At 38.9% G+C, this 16,060-nt stretch overlaps 3 protein-coding genes across 4 annotated transcripts; 2 read left to right on the top strand and 1 right to left on the bottom strand.

Annotated features, from left to right (window-relative positions):
• Positions 1-221: 221 nt before the first annotated feature.
• Positions 222-1,809, top strand: LOC122672743 (chlorophyll a-b binding protein, chloroplastic). Its single transcript, XM_043870220.1, has 5 exons — positions 222-319; positions 434-619; positions 751-788; positions 975-1,486; positions 1,578-1,809. The coding sequence occupies exons 1-5, from the start codon at positions 267-269 to the stop codon at positions 1,593-1,595; spliced, it is 807 nt and encodes a 268-aa protein (XP_043726155.1). The 5' UTR covers positions 222-266; the 3' UTR covers positions 1,596-1,809.
• A 1,250-nt stretch (positions 1,810-3,059) lies between these two features.
• On the bottom strand, positions 3,060-10,517 carry LOC122670538 (deoxycytidylate deaminase). The gene is made up of 11 exons (XM_043867463.1): positions 10,502-10,517; positions 10,230-10,468; positions 9,851-9,926; positions 8,883-8,922; positions 6,089-6,147; positions 5,973-6,010; positions 4,960-5,023; positions 4,772-4,825; positions 3,806-3,907; positions 3,494-3,556; positions 3,060-3,236 (listed from the first exon to the last, which is right to left on the bottom strand). Exons 2-10 carry the CDS (start codon positions 10,412-10,414, stop codon positions 3,500-3,502), a joined length of 675 nt encoding a protein of 224 aa, XP_043723398.1. The 5' UTR covers positions 10,415-10,468; positions 10,502-10,517; the 3' UTR covers positions 3,060-3,236; positions 3,494-3,499.
• A 359-nt stretch (positions 10,518-10,876) lies between these two features.
• Positions 10,877-15,812, top strand: LOC122670395. Of its 2 annotated transcripts, XM_043867249.1 has the most exons (9): positions 10,877-10,935; positions 11,018-11,123; positions 11,268-11,311; positions 12,204-12,261; positions 13,816-13,909; positions 14,273-14,357; positions 14,465-14,530; positions 15,427-15,545; positions 15,726-15,812. In XM_043867249.1, exons 2-8 carry the CDS (start codon positions 11,018-11,020, stop codon positions 15,538-15,540), a joined length of 567 nt encoding a protein of 188 aa, XP_043723184.1. In that variant the 5' UTR covers positions 10,877-10,935; the 3' UTR covers positions 15,541-15,545; positions 15,726-15,812. The 2 variants fall into 2 exon arrangements, with proteins under 2 accessions (XP_043723184.1, XP_043723185.1); XM_043867250.1 differs by lacking the exon at positions 10,877-10,935 and having other exon boundaries at positions 10,947-11,123.
• Positions 15,813-16,060: the final 248 nt, after the last annotated feature.

Below are 16,060 nucleotides of genomic sequence, written 5' to 3'. Positions count from 1 at the left end.
CCAGAGAGAATTGTCAGCAACCAGGTTAGGATTGAAAAATCACAACTACAGGTCAGCAAAAAATCTGGAGGCTGAGAAGCTGAAACCTAGATTCTGTAGGCCATGTGGCATGGCATCGTCCAATAGAAGTATAGAACACCCATCCTCCTATCCCTCCAGATAAGCCTCTCCCCATCATCTTTCACCCCCATTAACCAATACCAAAGGTTTCCTTCATAGCTATCAATCTCGTCACTCAAGCATAGACAGCTTTTCCACCCCCGGAAATGGCGTCTGTTTGTCCTTCTTCTGCTATTGCAGCTGTGGCTATCTCTTCCAGGTAAGTTTTGATCTCCTGTGAATCTGTGACCAATCCATTGTTGATTTGAGAGATTTCTGGAGACGAGAATTTTCAGTTGCTGCTGTTAATCTCTCTCTCTCTCTTTTTAATCAGTTCTCAGAAGAGTGGATCTGTGGTGGGGGCAACAAAGGCATCTTTCCTCGGTGGTAGAAAACTGAGACAGAAGAAGTTTACTGCACCAGCAGGACCACGATCACTTTATGTGTCTGCTGCAGCCGCCGATGCTGATCGGCCTCTCTGGTTCCCAGGCAGCACCCCTCCTCCATGGCTCGATGGCAGGTCAGCTCCAAAGACCCATTTTACATATTCTCTTTCTGTGTCTCTAGGCGTTTGTCTTTCTTCGTTCTCTTCTTTTTCCGTTTTCTTAGATGAAGAGAGAGTAACAAGTTCAGTTTGAATTCCATGAACAGCCTTCCAGGAGATTTTGGCTTCGACCCACTTGGTCTTGGTAAGTGAAATCTGAACCCATCAACACTCAAAACTAGAAGAATAGTCGAAGCTCCGAAGAATTAACACTGGTTGTGACTTCACAATCCCAATGGAACCAAAAGAAGATCCATGAGGGTCATTCAGAACTTTCAATTGAAATCATCTTTAAAATGTCAATGTTGATCATAACAGTGGGTCTTAACAGGATCTGATCCAGAGAGCCTGAGATGGAATCAGCAAGCTGAGCTTGTGCATTGCAGATGGGCAATGTTAGGTGCTGCAGGCATATTCATCCCCGAACTCCTTACAAAGATTGGGATCCTTAACACTCCTTCATGGTACACAGCTGGAGAACAACAGTATTTCACAGACACTACTACCCTCTTCATCATCGAGCTCATCTTCATTGGTTGGGCTGAGGGGAGACGATGGGCAGACATCATCAAGCCTGGATGCGTAAACACAGACCCGATCTTCGGCTACAAACTCACTGGCACCGAAGTTGGCTATCCTGGTGGGCTCTGGTTTGACCCTCTTGGTTGGGGGAGTGGCTCACCTGAAAAGCTCAAGGAGTTGAGGACGAAGGAGATAAAGAATGGGAGGTTGGCCATGTTGGCAGTAATGGGTGCATGGTTCCAACATATCTACACAGGAACTGGACCCATTGACAACCTCTTTGCCCATCTTGCTGACCCTGGCCATGCCACCATTTTTGCTGTAAGTACATCGATCAAACTCATATTTACTTGTATTTACATCCATGCAGGTTAATTGCTTTGAATTGACTCTGCTTCTGATCTTTTTTCAGGCTTTCACTCCCAAATGAAGAAAGCACAGAAGGACTGATTCTAATGGGAAGAAATTTAATCTGTGTGTAAATCTTTTGCAGTGGTGAGAACAGGAAAGGTGATGGTCCCAGAGAATGTCCATCTAAACTTTGTATTGCCATCTGTTCATGTCTTCTATTAGGATCGTAATGCAATGTACAAATACCTTACTACCAATTTGGTTCCCTTCTGAAGTAGAATGCTTGAGGCCTTCCATTTAACATTTAGGTGTAGAAAAGTGTTACTCATAAAGGGTATATATGGGACTAGGGCTGCAACAGGTCGGGTTGGGTCGGGCTTTATAGAACCCTAGCCTAGCCCTAAGTCCCCTTAGCTGCGCCCAGGCCCGACCCGACCTTGACTCAGGGCCAGAAAAATCCAACCCTGACCCGCCCTCAGGGTCGGGCCGGGCTGACCTGGATTGGCCTTGATCATGGGGAGGGGAAGGAAATGCATGGGCTGGAATGGGCCGGGGAGAAAATTATCAATTTTACGTAAAATAACACTATAATAAAATGTATTATATCACTTACTATCTTCATATATAATATATTATATAATAAAAATGTGGGTGACGTTTAAAGTTTATAGTATATATATTATATCAATATATATTTTATAGTATAACTTAAAACAGGGTCAGGCCAGGCCGGGCCAAGCTTAGCTCGAGGCCTCAACCCTACCCCGACCGGACCCTAACTCAAGGCCAGAAATTTCCAGCCCTGATCCGCCCTCAGGGGCAAATATCTCAGTCCAGGCCCTGTTCGGGCTCAGGGCGGGTTCGGACCGACAGGGCCAAACTTGCACCCTTATATACAGGACTCAGTAGTCAATAGTAACCACAAGGTACAAAACAAAAGAAAAGAACCTGTATTGAATAGTATCATGAGAACCCCCACCCCCCAACCTCCAAAAAAAAGTTAGAAAAAATATATGAACACAGAAGAAAATGTGAATTTGCTTATTGTGACGATCAGAATATGGAACCAGCAATCAAGGAAACGATGAGATTGAGGGAGAGTGGGAGGCTGCTGGAAAGGCTAACAACCGATAGCAGCCTCCCCCTCTATTAATTCTATTTATAGATAGACTGATTACAAAGGTAGTTTCCTACTCTAAGAAGGAGATCAATATCCTACTCTAACTAGGAAATCAAGAAACATAGAAATAATATAGAAGCCTAAAACACTAGGAAATAACAAAAATAAGAAGATAACCCACGATAGAGGGACTCACCCTATGGTGGTGTACATAAAACTATATTTTACACTAATAACAAGATAGAAGAAACAAATCTGGCTAATAGACCGGGAAAGATTCTGCTGATTGAGTGGCTAAAATACCAATTCTAGGATATCTCCCCAAAGGCTGAAGAAATAATGCCTCCATAACAGTGTTAACAGCAATCTCTCTTTCTATATACAGATACACAAGCAAGGCTTTTCTCTGCTAGGAAAATTTTCGCTCTTAAAATGTTAATTGAACATTTTACAGGGAACAGAAATGTAACATGACAGCATAAAAAAAGTATATGCTATCACTGAACCAGATCTCCCAAGTCTGAAGGATAAGGTCCATACATGCATTAAGAATTACAACAGCCAGTATTTCATGTCAGATGTAGGTAGAGTTGAGTAATTTTAAAGAGGGCGACAACTTTTTTGTGAATCAAGATATACTTAATAACAAATAATATTCAAGGTCGATTCAGAAAACAAATATTATGGTCCCACAGAAGACGAGAAAATGCAAGGGTGGATCTTTAGTAAGAAAGATTTACTTCTACGGCTCCTCAAACTTAATCAAAATCTGGGTATTCAAGGTCGATTCAGAAAACAAATATTATGGTCCCACAGAAGACGAGAAAATGCAAGGGTGGATCTTTAGTAAGAAAGATTTACTTCTACGGCTCCTCAAACTTAATTAAAATCTGGGTCATCTGAGGCTGATGTTTCCTGACCTGCAATGAGAATAAAGGAATCATCTTGAGCCTGAAGATTAGATGGCCGACTCAACCAAAAGCCATTAAATTTAGCGTGTTGAAGTTCATCCCAAAAGTAAGGGAAGTTAAACTCCCCCCCCCCCCCCCCAAAAAAAAAAAAAAGGGGGGGGGGGGTGGATGGGTAGGGTCATGAGTTGTGCAAAATCACCCTGGACATACCCAAGACACAAAATTTGATAAAAACTAGGTGAAGTTAGTAAGGCTTACTTTAATACCAGCCATTGATAACAGCCTGTGAGAAGCAGTATATGCAGTCTCTGAGCCATTTAACCTCTTCTCCACAAAATATATCACTTCTGAGACACCGGACTGCAAAAAGGAAAATATAATGCTATGTCTTTCAAACCAATATGGTGTTGAAATAATATAAACCAGAGTAAAGAGAGCATTGCCAATCAGTTTTGAGACAGAAATCTGAATTGGAGAGACCATAACCGAAACAAACTTGTTTGGTCAGGCATCATGCTCCAATCAAAAAAGGGGGGGGGGTCCAAAACAAATATTTGTCCATTTACGGCAATCTGAGATTTCTATTTGTCTCTTAATAGCAATTGGAGATGTTCATGGGAAAGGGTTGTGTGACGTCCGGATTCTTTTTTTTTTTTTTTTTTTTCTTTTCGATATATGTGCTGCATGAACTTTGAAGCACGTGACTGGTATTACATTCTTACAAGTTTATTTCCAGATATTCAGGTGTTCTTTTTCCCTTGCAATTCCTTCCTTCTGGCCCCTTATCTATGAACCAACCCAACAGCTCTGGGAAACCAGTATGTAACTTTCCATCCCCGCATCACCCATTTTTCTAGGATCTTAGTTTGTCATTTTTACCCATCTTTTTAATTAATCAGTTTCTCTGTCTCCACTACCAACTTGTGGCAATGGTGCATTTAATAATACATGCATGGATGACCATAATTCAATTGGTAAAACAAATATTATCATTTTGTTTTTTGACTCTCATGTCATGGAGCTATTGCGGTCAGGACTAAAGCTCACAACCACAATATTTAGTTTTAAAATGCAAAAGTATTATTGCTAGCATGTTCCAGTTATAGCCAAAAATGAAGATGCAAGACTATTAAAAATTAAGACAACAATGTTCAAATAAATTTGGAGGAGAATATAGAAGAATGAAAAGGAAAAGAGCAGGCAATTTAGGAAATACAGTCCAACCTGGATAATTATCTTCGCACATTCATTACAGGGGAACATAGTGACATAGAGCCTCTGCACAACTTATAAAGCATTTGAGATAGGAAAAAAAAAAAAAAAAACTCTTAGCAACAGAAATCATAGAGAAGCAAATATCAACAAACAACAAAAGTCAACACATTCAACCTAGAGGGAGGATAGTTGTTCACCTGTCCTGCTGCAGTTGCATGGTTAGTATTTAGGATAGCATTAACTTCAGCATGACATACATAACTGCAAGAAGAGAGGAGATTAAAGAACAATAAATTATATATGTTGACAAAATTACATATACCCGAATGCAATGTGAAACTTCAACCGAAACCTAGTATCATCTAATAAAGAGCTTTGCCTTCCAAAGTTCACTCAAACTAAAGCGCCAAGAGGGGCTAAATTTCCAAACTTCCCTCCGGCTAATTTTTTTTAGAAGTAGTAGAGCATCTTCAGTCAGAGGATGCTACCATCTGCTAATATGGTTTCCCAAACAGGGTATCACAGTCATTGTCCCTGTTAATGCATTCCAATCACTACACGGATTGATGTTTAAGTTTAAACATATTTATTTAGGGGGAATGAGGAGGAGATAGAGAGAACTCCAAAAGAAAATGTAGTAGGATCATGAAGCCAGACGTATTCCATTATGCTTTATTTAAGATACTTGAGCCAGAAGCCCAATATTGAGTATTCTTAAGCAACAAAAGTTCAAGCCAGCCAACGGAGTACCATGAATGTCTCCAACATAAATTTTGTGACAATATCAGAAACAGAGAACTAGCAGTAGCAATCAAGGAGAAGACAGAAGAAGAAGCAGAATGGAAGAAGGGCAAGAGAGAAGACTATCACAGGTAAGAGAGACAGTCCATACAATAGACGATTCCCCCATACTGCCTTTAAGATAAAATAAATCCAATTACAATACCACAAGGACTACTTGTGGTAGCAGAGGACTAAAAGAAGATTACAATAGTAGCTATTAGAAGACTACCTAACTTCGAAACATAATAGGAGACTAACTAATGACTACCACAGGTGCAGTGGACTGACAATAATACCCCTACGGTATTACAAACACAACTTAACAAGTTTGATTCATGCATTGTAAGAGATTGCTCTGTGTATAGTACATCTAAGAAGATTCAGAAAATATGAACGATGGAGTTCAAACGAAGCATGTGTGACTTACGGATATTTTGTTTCCAAAGGATCACCGGTCATAGATTTCTGGAATAAACCAAAAAGACAAGGATTCAGTAATGAGTTCCCTTAAAATAATAAAGTGTTCAGCTGTTATAATTTAACCTTTGCCCATGGAAGCTTGTCATCCGAACAACCTCTTGGGAATCCATTATAGCCAATGCCTGGAAAGATTAGTGTAAGAATTATATGTAAACCAAGATATCAGAGAGAATTGTATTTAAACCATTTTTTGATTGAGTATGATGAGAAACATACAATCAAGGTATCATAGAACAATTCCTTAAGGGAGTGCAAGAGCTGTTTTTATAATAGTTTTGCAAGTACAATTGCAAAAATAGACAAAATAGATATAGGAATGAAATTAAAAAAAAAAAAAGAGGCAAAAGTCTAAATGGGCAAAAATAGAGAGGAATTTCCACACAAACATGCCATATCCACCACATGGACTGTTTTGGACAATCTCACCATCAGATAAAAAGGGCACCCCTTGGATATCCACATCTCAAATTCTGTGGAACATCTCAACTGTTTGGCCAAACATGTACTGAATTTATTCCCCTTGTATTTTCAGCTGTTAAACTGGTAGAAGGCTGATATGACCAATCCGCCTTATTGCAAAGAGGACCATATCGATTGGCCAGTTGGCACCATGTATTGGATCTTCTTCCAACCATCCCAATATTGGACTAAATTGACAAGGATTTATGTCATCAGATATAAGGATTTGGGGTTGAAATTTACAACATGATAAAGGGTGACCTCAGCAACAAACCCACAAAAGTTTGGGCATCAAGTTCATATGCCATGTGGCAGATAAAGATGTACAAAGGTATCCATAAGAGAATCCTCTATAAGGTCTGCCCGTGTAGAGAAAATGCTCTCAGAAAGAAAAGAACATAAAATCCCTCGTTTAGCCATATTTTGGCCCCAAGCCTGTTCCAAGAAGGATTGTTCTCAGTGGATCCCACATTGAACCATATTTGGACCCAATGAAGGAACCATGTTGAAGAGAGGCCCCCAACCTTATGAAAAACAAAAAGCATCAGGCAACTAGGTTAAGTAGAACTTGTGGGTTTTAAATATGAAGATATTCAAAATCTTCTCCTGTGAAATTGTAAGGCTATTTTTATTAAATTCTTTTTGTTTTACAATTTTCATTTTCTTATCAGATATAGCTTGGTTGGTATAATTTCTAATATGGAATTTTACATTCCTTTACCTTTAGAAATTTTGTATGGTGTCTTTGTGCTACCACTTTTCTTTAGCCCTAAAATTTGTCATTTGGCTTGATTCTGAAGTCAATAGACAGGTTCTGAACAATCTAAGAAACCCGAAGTTGAGGTGACATCCAATGTAATTTATTTAGGAGAGTTGCACCCAAAAGTTGACATGGTATCATTCTACAATTAGATTTAACCATTTTGTGGGTTTGAGCCAAAGAAGGATTTTGGTCCTTCTATTCTCAAATTCCCCACAGGTTTCTAATGCTTTCATAAGCTAGTAGTGACTTCTAGAGTAATACTAGATTGATTCTATCGAGTTCTTTCGTTTTTCTCTTCTTTTCTTCAATTTTCTCTCACTGTAAACTGTATTTGCTGATATGCTGTAGTTTTCATGTACCGACGATCAGCAATCCATGGTCAATAGCTACTACAAGTCCTGATTTCAACAATCCATCAATCTTTTACTTTATGTCATCAATTAACCCCAAATATTCAGGACAACTTCATCAAACTTGCACCTATATCCTATACCCAGCACCTTCCATTCATTTTAGAACACTAATTTTTCCATCAGCTCTTCAGTGCCTTACTTTTCACCAGATTTAACATTAAAACCTAACCCTAGAACCTTAAGCCTGTTTCCTCTTTAAAAAAAATACATAAAAACCCTAGAATATCTGGACTAATTGCACTGGGGAGGAAGTCTGCCTACCATCCCCTCTTGTGGGAAAGGGGCATCATAATTTCTTCTATTAAAACCTAGGGGGAAGGGGAGGAGTTGAAAGAACAAGGCACTATGAAACAAACTTGAAAGAAACACAACTAAGTAAACTTTGACAGTTAGAGGACTAACACCAGTGCATACTTTGGGGTATGGATGAGAATTTCCCATCATGCCTCCTCTATAGCACATGGTAGCTTCATCATGGCTTTTAGTTGGAACCTATAAATTAACTATCACAATGTGGTTGGATGTGCTAATTTGAGGAGACTCAGGCTAGATATGACTAATGCCCATCTTTATTAGATTTGACAAAGTCTCTCATTCCCAAATCACAAAATAGAAATATAAGAACCACATATAGAGATTAGCTCTTTACCGCATGCCACTTGTGCTAGAGACCAATAATTGCCAGAAATATGCTTCATGCCCCAAGTGGATGTGAACAAGTGGAGTTTTTAAGTGATCTTCATATTTGTTGGAGGTGGTCAGTGTTCACACAGAGATCTGGGTGGTCTTGAGCCATTGCTCCTTGACTGGAAACCTTCCAAAGGTATGGCCTACATGAGTTCTTAGCAGAGGGGAGAAGATTTTTTGGATTTATTGCTGTTCAACACAGGTCATGTGGGTCCACAAGATGGCTTGATCTTTATGCTATACCATTGGTCATCCATGCAAACTTCAAGAGCATCACTTTTTTGTTTTCTGACAGATGATATTATTCACAATGATGATGCCATCTTTTTCTGGGATGTTTTAGCCAAAAATCTCTCATAGTTCTGTCTCAATTTTTCTTTCTGCTGATTCCACCTTATTAAGAAAAATACTCATGTATCCTTTTTTTTTTTCAGTAGAGATATCCATATGTCCTTGATCGATGTTCTTGAGAAAGTTCCGTTTGAGATGTGAATACTATGTATTACAATGTAACATATCCATCACTTGATCTTACCAAGTATTACTCCGTTTTGGCTGACCAGACAAGCTCCAACCTACACATGTCAAAGAAGAAAATTACTTTCAAGTTTCAAAATATACTTCAATGATAAATACCTTAACAAGAAGCAAAACAACACATTTTGAAACAAAAGCAACAGGTTCCACCAAGGAAACAGAGCTGTATGTCTGATACAGGTACAGGGTCTCCATAGCAGCACCTGCGATGAAAATTATACAGGCTTGCAGAGATGCAGAAACATTCAATGTCCTTGATGTATGGAGGTGCAGAGTAGGTCCAGAATTTGTGATTGTCAAAATTAATTAACATGGTAAGCCCAAAGCATAATAAGGAATACAGTAAGATACTCATTTATGAGAAAAGACCAGGAGTAGAATAAGAATATGTATAGATAATCAGTAAAAAACAAACAGGAAGTAGTTTTCTGTCCGGGAGTGTGGCCTACGGCAGCACTCCCATGTGTCTATCTCTCTCCTCCTCAAAATAAGGAGGCAGAGGTGTCTTTTCATATGGGGAGAGAGATAGACTCATGGGAGTGCTGGCATAGGCCACACTCCCGGACAGAGAACTTTCTCCCAAAACAATAAACTTCATGGGAGGAGTGAGGGGAATGGGAACACCAGCAAATCTGGCAGGTTGGCGGGGTAAACACATATACAGATGCCTCATTGTGGGTTGAACAGAGATATTCCACGAAGCATTAAAAAATTTACAGCAGTTAAAAATTTGCTTCCATTGATAAGAAGGGAGCGTTTGATGTTATCTATGAATGTCTTGCAGACACTCCTAAATTGCATCAAAAAATAAATAACAAATGGAGTGACAGGTCTGACTCTAAAAGATGATCAGTCCTAGTATCAAAACTGCTAGTTATAAACCCAGGAAACTACATATGGAGAGAAACAAGCAAGTTCATCCTTGCAACTATCTCAAGATTCGTGTACAAGTCATCTGGATTATACCTGCCTGTTTGGATCCTTCGACCGCTCTGCCGACAGAAACGCAATGGCCATGAAATAGTCATCCCATGACAGATATCTGCAACCAAGCAAAGCACAACATCAATAACCAAAAGGGCAGGAAAACAAACACTAGCAAATCCAGAAAGGGCGAAAAGAACAAAAAGGAGGAACACTCGTGCAGGAAGCTAAAAGATGCTACAACAAAAAATGAGCTTGTTACTTCTTCCTATTAAACCCTACAAATGTGTAACCAGTTAACCTGACCACTAGAAACAGAGCAAGCTTTACTGGAAAGAAAATGTTGAAACTGAACAAGCTCAAAGGAAAGAGAGAGTGGGTGGGATGATAGAAAGATACTGAAAGCTGAACAGAATCTAACCCTTTGCGTTTCGAGGGATCGAAAGGACTCTGAGACTGAGATTTCTCAGCAATGACACCGTTTGGTGCCGATACAATCCGAGATAGGTGCTTTTTAGGATTGAAGAAGAAGCGAATTGCGATTGCAGAGGCGACGGCGCCGAAAATGGTGGCCGCGGAGACAAGAGCTATCTCTTTAGAGTTCATTCTTCATAGAGAGAAACCAACAAAGAAACACTACAGAGGATAAAGCTCTCTCCCCTTTTACAGTAATCTCTTAATCTCCATAAATTAGCTCAGCCGAAAGAGGTACGAGGAGAGTCTTGGAGGATGAGTGGCTTGTTCTAAGCAGCAGAGGAAAGAAACTCTCACAAAGTATTCTCCTTCTCAGTGTATCAGACTACGCAGAGTAGCGTAGAAAGATGGACAATGGTGGTAGTGAGCACTGAGTAGGTAGGGACGTTACCTGAGAGACGCCCGAGCCAAATCGGCCAAAATTTGAATCGGCCAATCCGATCCATTTTTAAATCCACGTGTATCACGAGTTAAGTGACGATTCCTGCCTTGTGACGCGCGCGCGCGAGAACTAATATGCGCAGTAAAACCTCTTCTGGATAAAAGAAAAGCAAAGGCGTTGGTTTATGGTCTTGGATGATCCAGATCATGGCGGCGTGATCTTAGTTTCTTACGCCTTGAAACAGAGATTCGGCATCGCGAAGCATTTCAGTATTGAGCTTCGCTTCACGGCACTGCGTAGCGCGCCAAGATTGCGAAGTTACCGGAGAGGTGACTCTCCAGTGTACATTTACAATGTCTGCTTCTACGGCGACCAGCGATCTTCAGACCTCGGGAATGCTATCGAGGGAACAGTTGCTGTATCTCTTCAATCGCTTCTCCGTCCTCACCTCCCTACCAGGTTATTTCCTTTCCCCATTCTCCTTCTCTCCCTTTCTATCCTTTCTCTTGCTGTCTTTTTTCTCTTCTCAAGAATATCATTGCAGTGTTTTCCTTCTTTTTCATTTTCTTTCATTTCAATGTTTTAACCCTCTTTGCTCTCCAGACGTGAAGGAACGGATAGCTGTCGCTGTGAAGAAGGATAAACAGGTCAATTTCGTCCTATTTCATCATTTTTTTTTCTTCTGAATTTCATTTTTAGTTGCTTCTCTGGGTAACGATGATAAGTTCGCTTCTATGATCTCAACCCAAATTGTTAGTCCTTAAACTTATTTTAACCTGTAAAACTAATCCCTATATGGATTAAATCTGATTTTGGTGATTTAATTGAGATAAATGGAGCTGCAATGCATGTTGTCTTTCTTTATGATTCAAGTATTGGACTTGGAGGTAATGTAAGTAATGTGGAGGTGCTTGTAGCGGGTGTCTTAATGGTAGTTGGGTTTGACGGTGAAAGAAAATGATTAAAGATGCAAAACGGAAAAAGGCTGAACACAAGTACTGGGGATATCCCTTTTTCAAATACAGTTGAGTCGGGCATAAAGTGTTCGATACAAGTTCCAAGCTATATTCATTTAGGTATACAAGTGACTCAAAACAAATGATGGAAAATCTCTTCTTTAGCATCTCAATCGCTTGCAGTAATTTTGGAAATAGAAATGTGGGGTTCATGAGAGTTTTTTGAGATGAATATCATGAATAAATAGTTGCCACAGGAGCATCAGGATATCTCAACATGTTCAAGAATGATAACAAGAAAGAACAACAGGATGCTAATTGTGCAGTTGTGCTTGAATCTGTTTGAATATTTGCATTATTCCAAAATAGCACATTCATGATGGTTTTGCCAACAATTTCATTTGTTTGTTTCATCTTACACCACCATACATTCGTATACAAATAGAACCTTGTCAATTTCACCTATGTCTTTTGCAGCAATAGTTAATTTCCTGAAACATATATGAGGAGTGCTTGTCTGATCAAGGAGATCTATCTGTTGTCCTCATTTCACACTGAAACAGTTTGAATTTATATCAAGCAGGAAGCTGTTGCTGTGACCACTGCAATCCAAGAAGAAATACTTCTGGAAATGGGAGTTGGTATGTATATCTTATTGATTTAAAAATATTAAATTTAAGGAAATAATTTATTTTTTTCTCTTTCCTGTTGTTTATTCTCGAATAGAATTTAATGCTCTGATTGGCAAGACCAGTGGAGGGCCTACCAATGGCAACGCTGTATGATTGAATGGAAAAGTGAAGGCAGTTTGGAACATCTACTAAGGCTAACTGGCTGGGGGCTGTAAATGGATCCGATTCAGATCCAGAGTGAGTCCAAGTTATAACCAAATCCCAATTATTTTGTCAGATAAGGAAATCCGATTCAATTTCCGAGGGAATAAAAATTGTGGATTTGAGTTTGAATCCTTGGATATGCTAAGGATTGGATTTGCGGATCTGATTCAAATATCAGATTATTCCATAGGAAGTAGACTGTAGACAGTAGATATTGCCCCTTATGAGAGAGTCAAATTATGTATTAGGAAGCATTGTGTGTGTATATATATGGGAGTGTTTGAATGACACCACTATATGTGTATTTAGAACTTGGCACCTTCTTGTAATTACCCCTTGTTTTATTCCCAAAAGTTCTTTAAGATAAGGGTATAGAACTATAGAAGGGTTTTCAAAAATAATTTGGAAGTGCCATATCATTATGTCATTATCAAAAGGGTCATTGTCATGCACATTTTTTTAGTATATATGTGAAATGACATTATACCCTCATTAGAAACAAATTATGTATCGTGCTAAAAGGGCAAAAAAGTAAGGTTACAATATATATATATAAAAGGGGGAAATTGAACCTTTCTAATCCTCTGCATGTGTGTGTGTGTGTTGCTCTTGTTGGATCAGACTTGAGTCACTATCTAATCAATTAGCAGCTCTAAGTTGACTTTATTGGTTGATCATTACTTCTGGTCTGTAGACATATTTTGGACCATATACCTTGTAGTTTGATACAAAGAGAGATAATTTGAACTATTAAAACTGTCCGTTCACTGCCACTATGTATGATCATTAAGATAATTAAGCTAGGTTGGTTTTGTTCATAGAGAATCTCCTGTCCTTCTGGATTGTGCCCCTGAATGTGGGTTCTACATGTTCCGGGTGCATCATCCTTGTTTTCTATTACATAGCTATCTCAAAAAATTGGGTCCTTTTAGACACTACTCCGTGTAATTGTAAGTAGTTGTTGTTTAGAATATTCTCATGGCCTCAGAATGAATTGGCTTGGACTACACCACCCCCCCCCCCCCTCAACAAATTACCATTCTAGCCTATGGTAGCTTTATCCTATAATTATCAGCTTACATAAGAATCATTCTTCAAATTAAATCCTGGAAGTTGGGATTAGGGAGCATTTGTTATTTACACAAATGTGGTAAATTCTGGTTTTAACCAAGTAGACTAGCTTTATCCATATCGTTGAAATTTTAAGCTAATGATCTGATATATGACATGGTTGGAAATTTAAAATATCACGATATTAAGCAGTCATCTATGAGGATCATGTATAATATCATCAAAAGTGAGATATTTCCATATTTTTCTCTCTGTTCATTCACCTGTGGGTGTGTTGTTCTGTTACAGATCCAAGATTTGGCATTGCTTGCTTGGGTAAAGTGAATATGATTTATGAAAATGACCAAGACTTGATGATCCGGTTTTATGGATTTGTTGCAAAGTAAGCTATCACTTATCCTCTGTGTTTGTGTGTGTGTTGTGCTGTTGCTTGCATGTGCACGGGCAGATTGGGAAAATTTCACTCAATAATGAAATGCTTCAAGCGTGTTACAATTTAATAAAGTAAGCATTATGTCTCTTAGCCTGCTATTGGTGTTGTTACCTAGCAAATCCCTGACAATTTTTATGGAAAGAGAATCTTAATTTTACAGTACACCGTTGGTTCCAACTATTCCCAATCAAAATGTTTTCTGTATGAGTTGTAGTTTTGAGTATTCTGGAGCCATGAAATGCTGTGTGGCTACAGAAATCCAGTATAGTGTAAAGAAATCCTGATTGATATTTGATAATATTGAAATGGCAGAGAAGAGATGGCTTGTGATGAAGCTGAGCTCGAGCATGATGAATTTGCAGAAAAGATGCGCTTTCAACACAAGCTGCAAGAAGAAGTATGTTACATTCATTCAGTGTTGAAGAAAATGGTGGTATATTGCAGTTATTATAATTCAAAAAATGCTCATCTTTTTCTTTTTTGAATTTTTCTTTATATATGCAGCAACTAGAGATGCTAAAGCACATGCGCAAATTTCACAAGGAGGACCAATCTGCTATCCTTGAGATGGTGAATGACCATCAGATTCTATTGTTTGTGTTTCTGTTGTATAAAAAACAATAAGCTATTAGAATTGATGACCTCATCTTTTAAAATACCGGCTTGCAAAGTTGGTGAGGTCTGTGTGAGTTTTAAAATCCATTTTCACTCTTAGCAAACTAACCTGCATGCCTACACCTGTGGCCAAAAAGGAGAGAGGAAGCTATGAAAGATGATATAAGATCTGTATTCTATCGGAATAATGGGAAAACTGTAGCTTAGATTTGTTGCAAAAATCGGGTTGATTGAATAAGTAGGATTCGGCACACCTAGACCTGTTGCATATTTGTTGGTTGAGAATGAGAGAAACTTGTTACACTAAATATCCTCCCTGCTGGACCTGAACCTGAGTCTGTCGTCTGTCCTGTAAAGGCTGGCTCCTCTAGGCACTTGATCACCAATGGCCCGTTAGTTAACTATACTCGAAGTATGGAACACCTGTTTAAATGTTGTAACTCCCAATTGAGATTTCACTATTTTGGGGGGACTGGGTGCTTAATTTCTCCATTGCTTGTGTAGCCCATTAATATGGATTTGCCACCTGCTCCTTGGATAGGGCTACCTCTTCTAAGCATCACTATCTTTTCTTGGGTTGTGGTGCATAATCTTTATTAAGATTTGTATTGCAGATGTTGATGGATGGGCAAGATTATACTTGTTAGTTCAATTTTTAGGTTATTACCCAAGACTGGATGAATGGGCATGTGCATTTTGGATGGATATAGTTAATGTTTTTTTTCTTTGAAAATGTTCAATGGCACTTTTATGATAGGATTCACCGTGCAATTGACCTCATGAAGGTTTAATTTTTGGCTATTGATTAACTTTTCATTTGGATGATATTTATCCTGAATCTTTATGTACAGTTGCACCAGCAGATGGAGAATGCGAATTTTGAGAACAGTGCAGCAATTTTGAACCCTGAGCTTATTCAAGAGATCATTCGGAGAAAGATATCACCATCTGGAAAGACAAGTTAGCTCAGGTGTGCTTCTCCATATTTTGTAATTTTTCCAGTTCCCCTCTAGTCTGGTACTCCCCAACTTAAACACGACAAGGTATTTTCAATGTTTCATGTTTGCATGAGTTCAAAGAAACCATTTCTTGGGCTTTTGTCTGTTGATGGATGAGTGGTGCAATCTAACTCAATTGTATACTACTCCAGGCATTCCATATTTCCATTGGGATACTCATGCAATTTTTCCTGCTCTGCTTTATAGAATAAATCTGGTAGAAAGACCATACTGACAGAGAAAAAGGGAGTGGTGCACTCTGCATAATGCATAATAAGTCCATCCAGTCTGTATCATATGATCTAAGCTGAAATATGTAGTATAAGATTCACTTTTGCTGCTTATGAGCTTTAATATGACAAATAGAAAGCTATTTTTTGCAAAGTAACTAGGTCTGATTTGGTTGTTTGCAAGGTACTTCACCAGTGAAAGTGTGGTCAGGTGCGTTGGTTCTCGGTTCTAAGTAAGCCTTGGGTTCCTCACAAGG

This window comes from Telopea speciosissima, chromosome 8 (assembly GCF_018873765.1).
Source record: "Telopea speciosissima isolate NSW1024214 ecotype Mountain lineage chromosome 8, Tspe_v1, whole genome shotgun sequence".
In the NCBI taxonomy this organism is placed as follows: Eukaryota; Viridiplantae; Streptophyta; class Magnoliopsida; order Proteales; family Proteaceae; genus Telopea; species Telopea speciosissima.
This window is presented reverse-complemented; position numbering and strand designations above follow the sequence as displayed.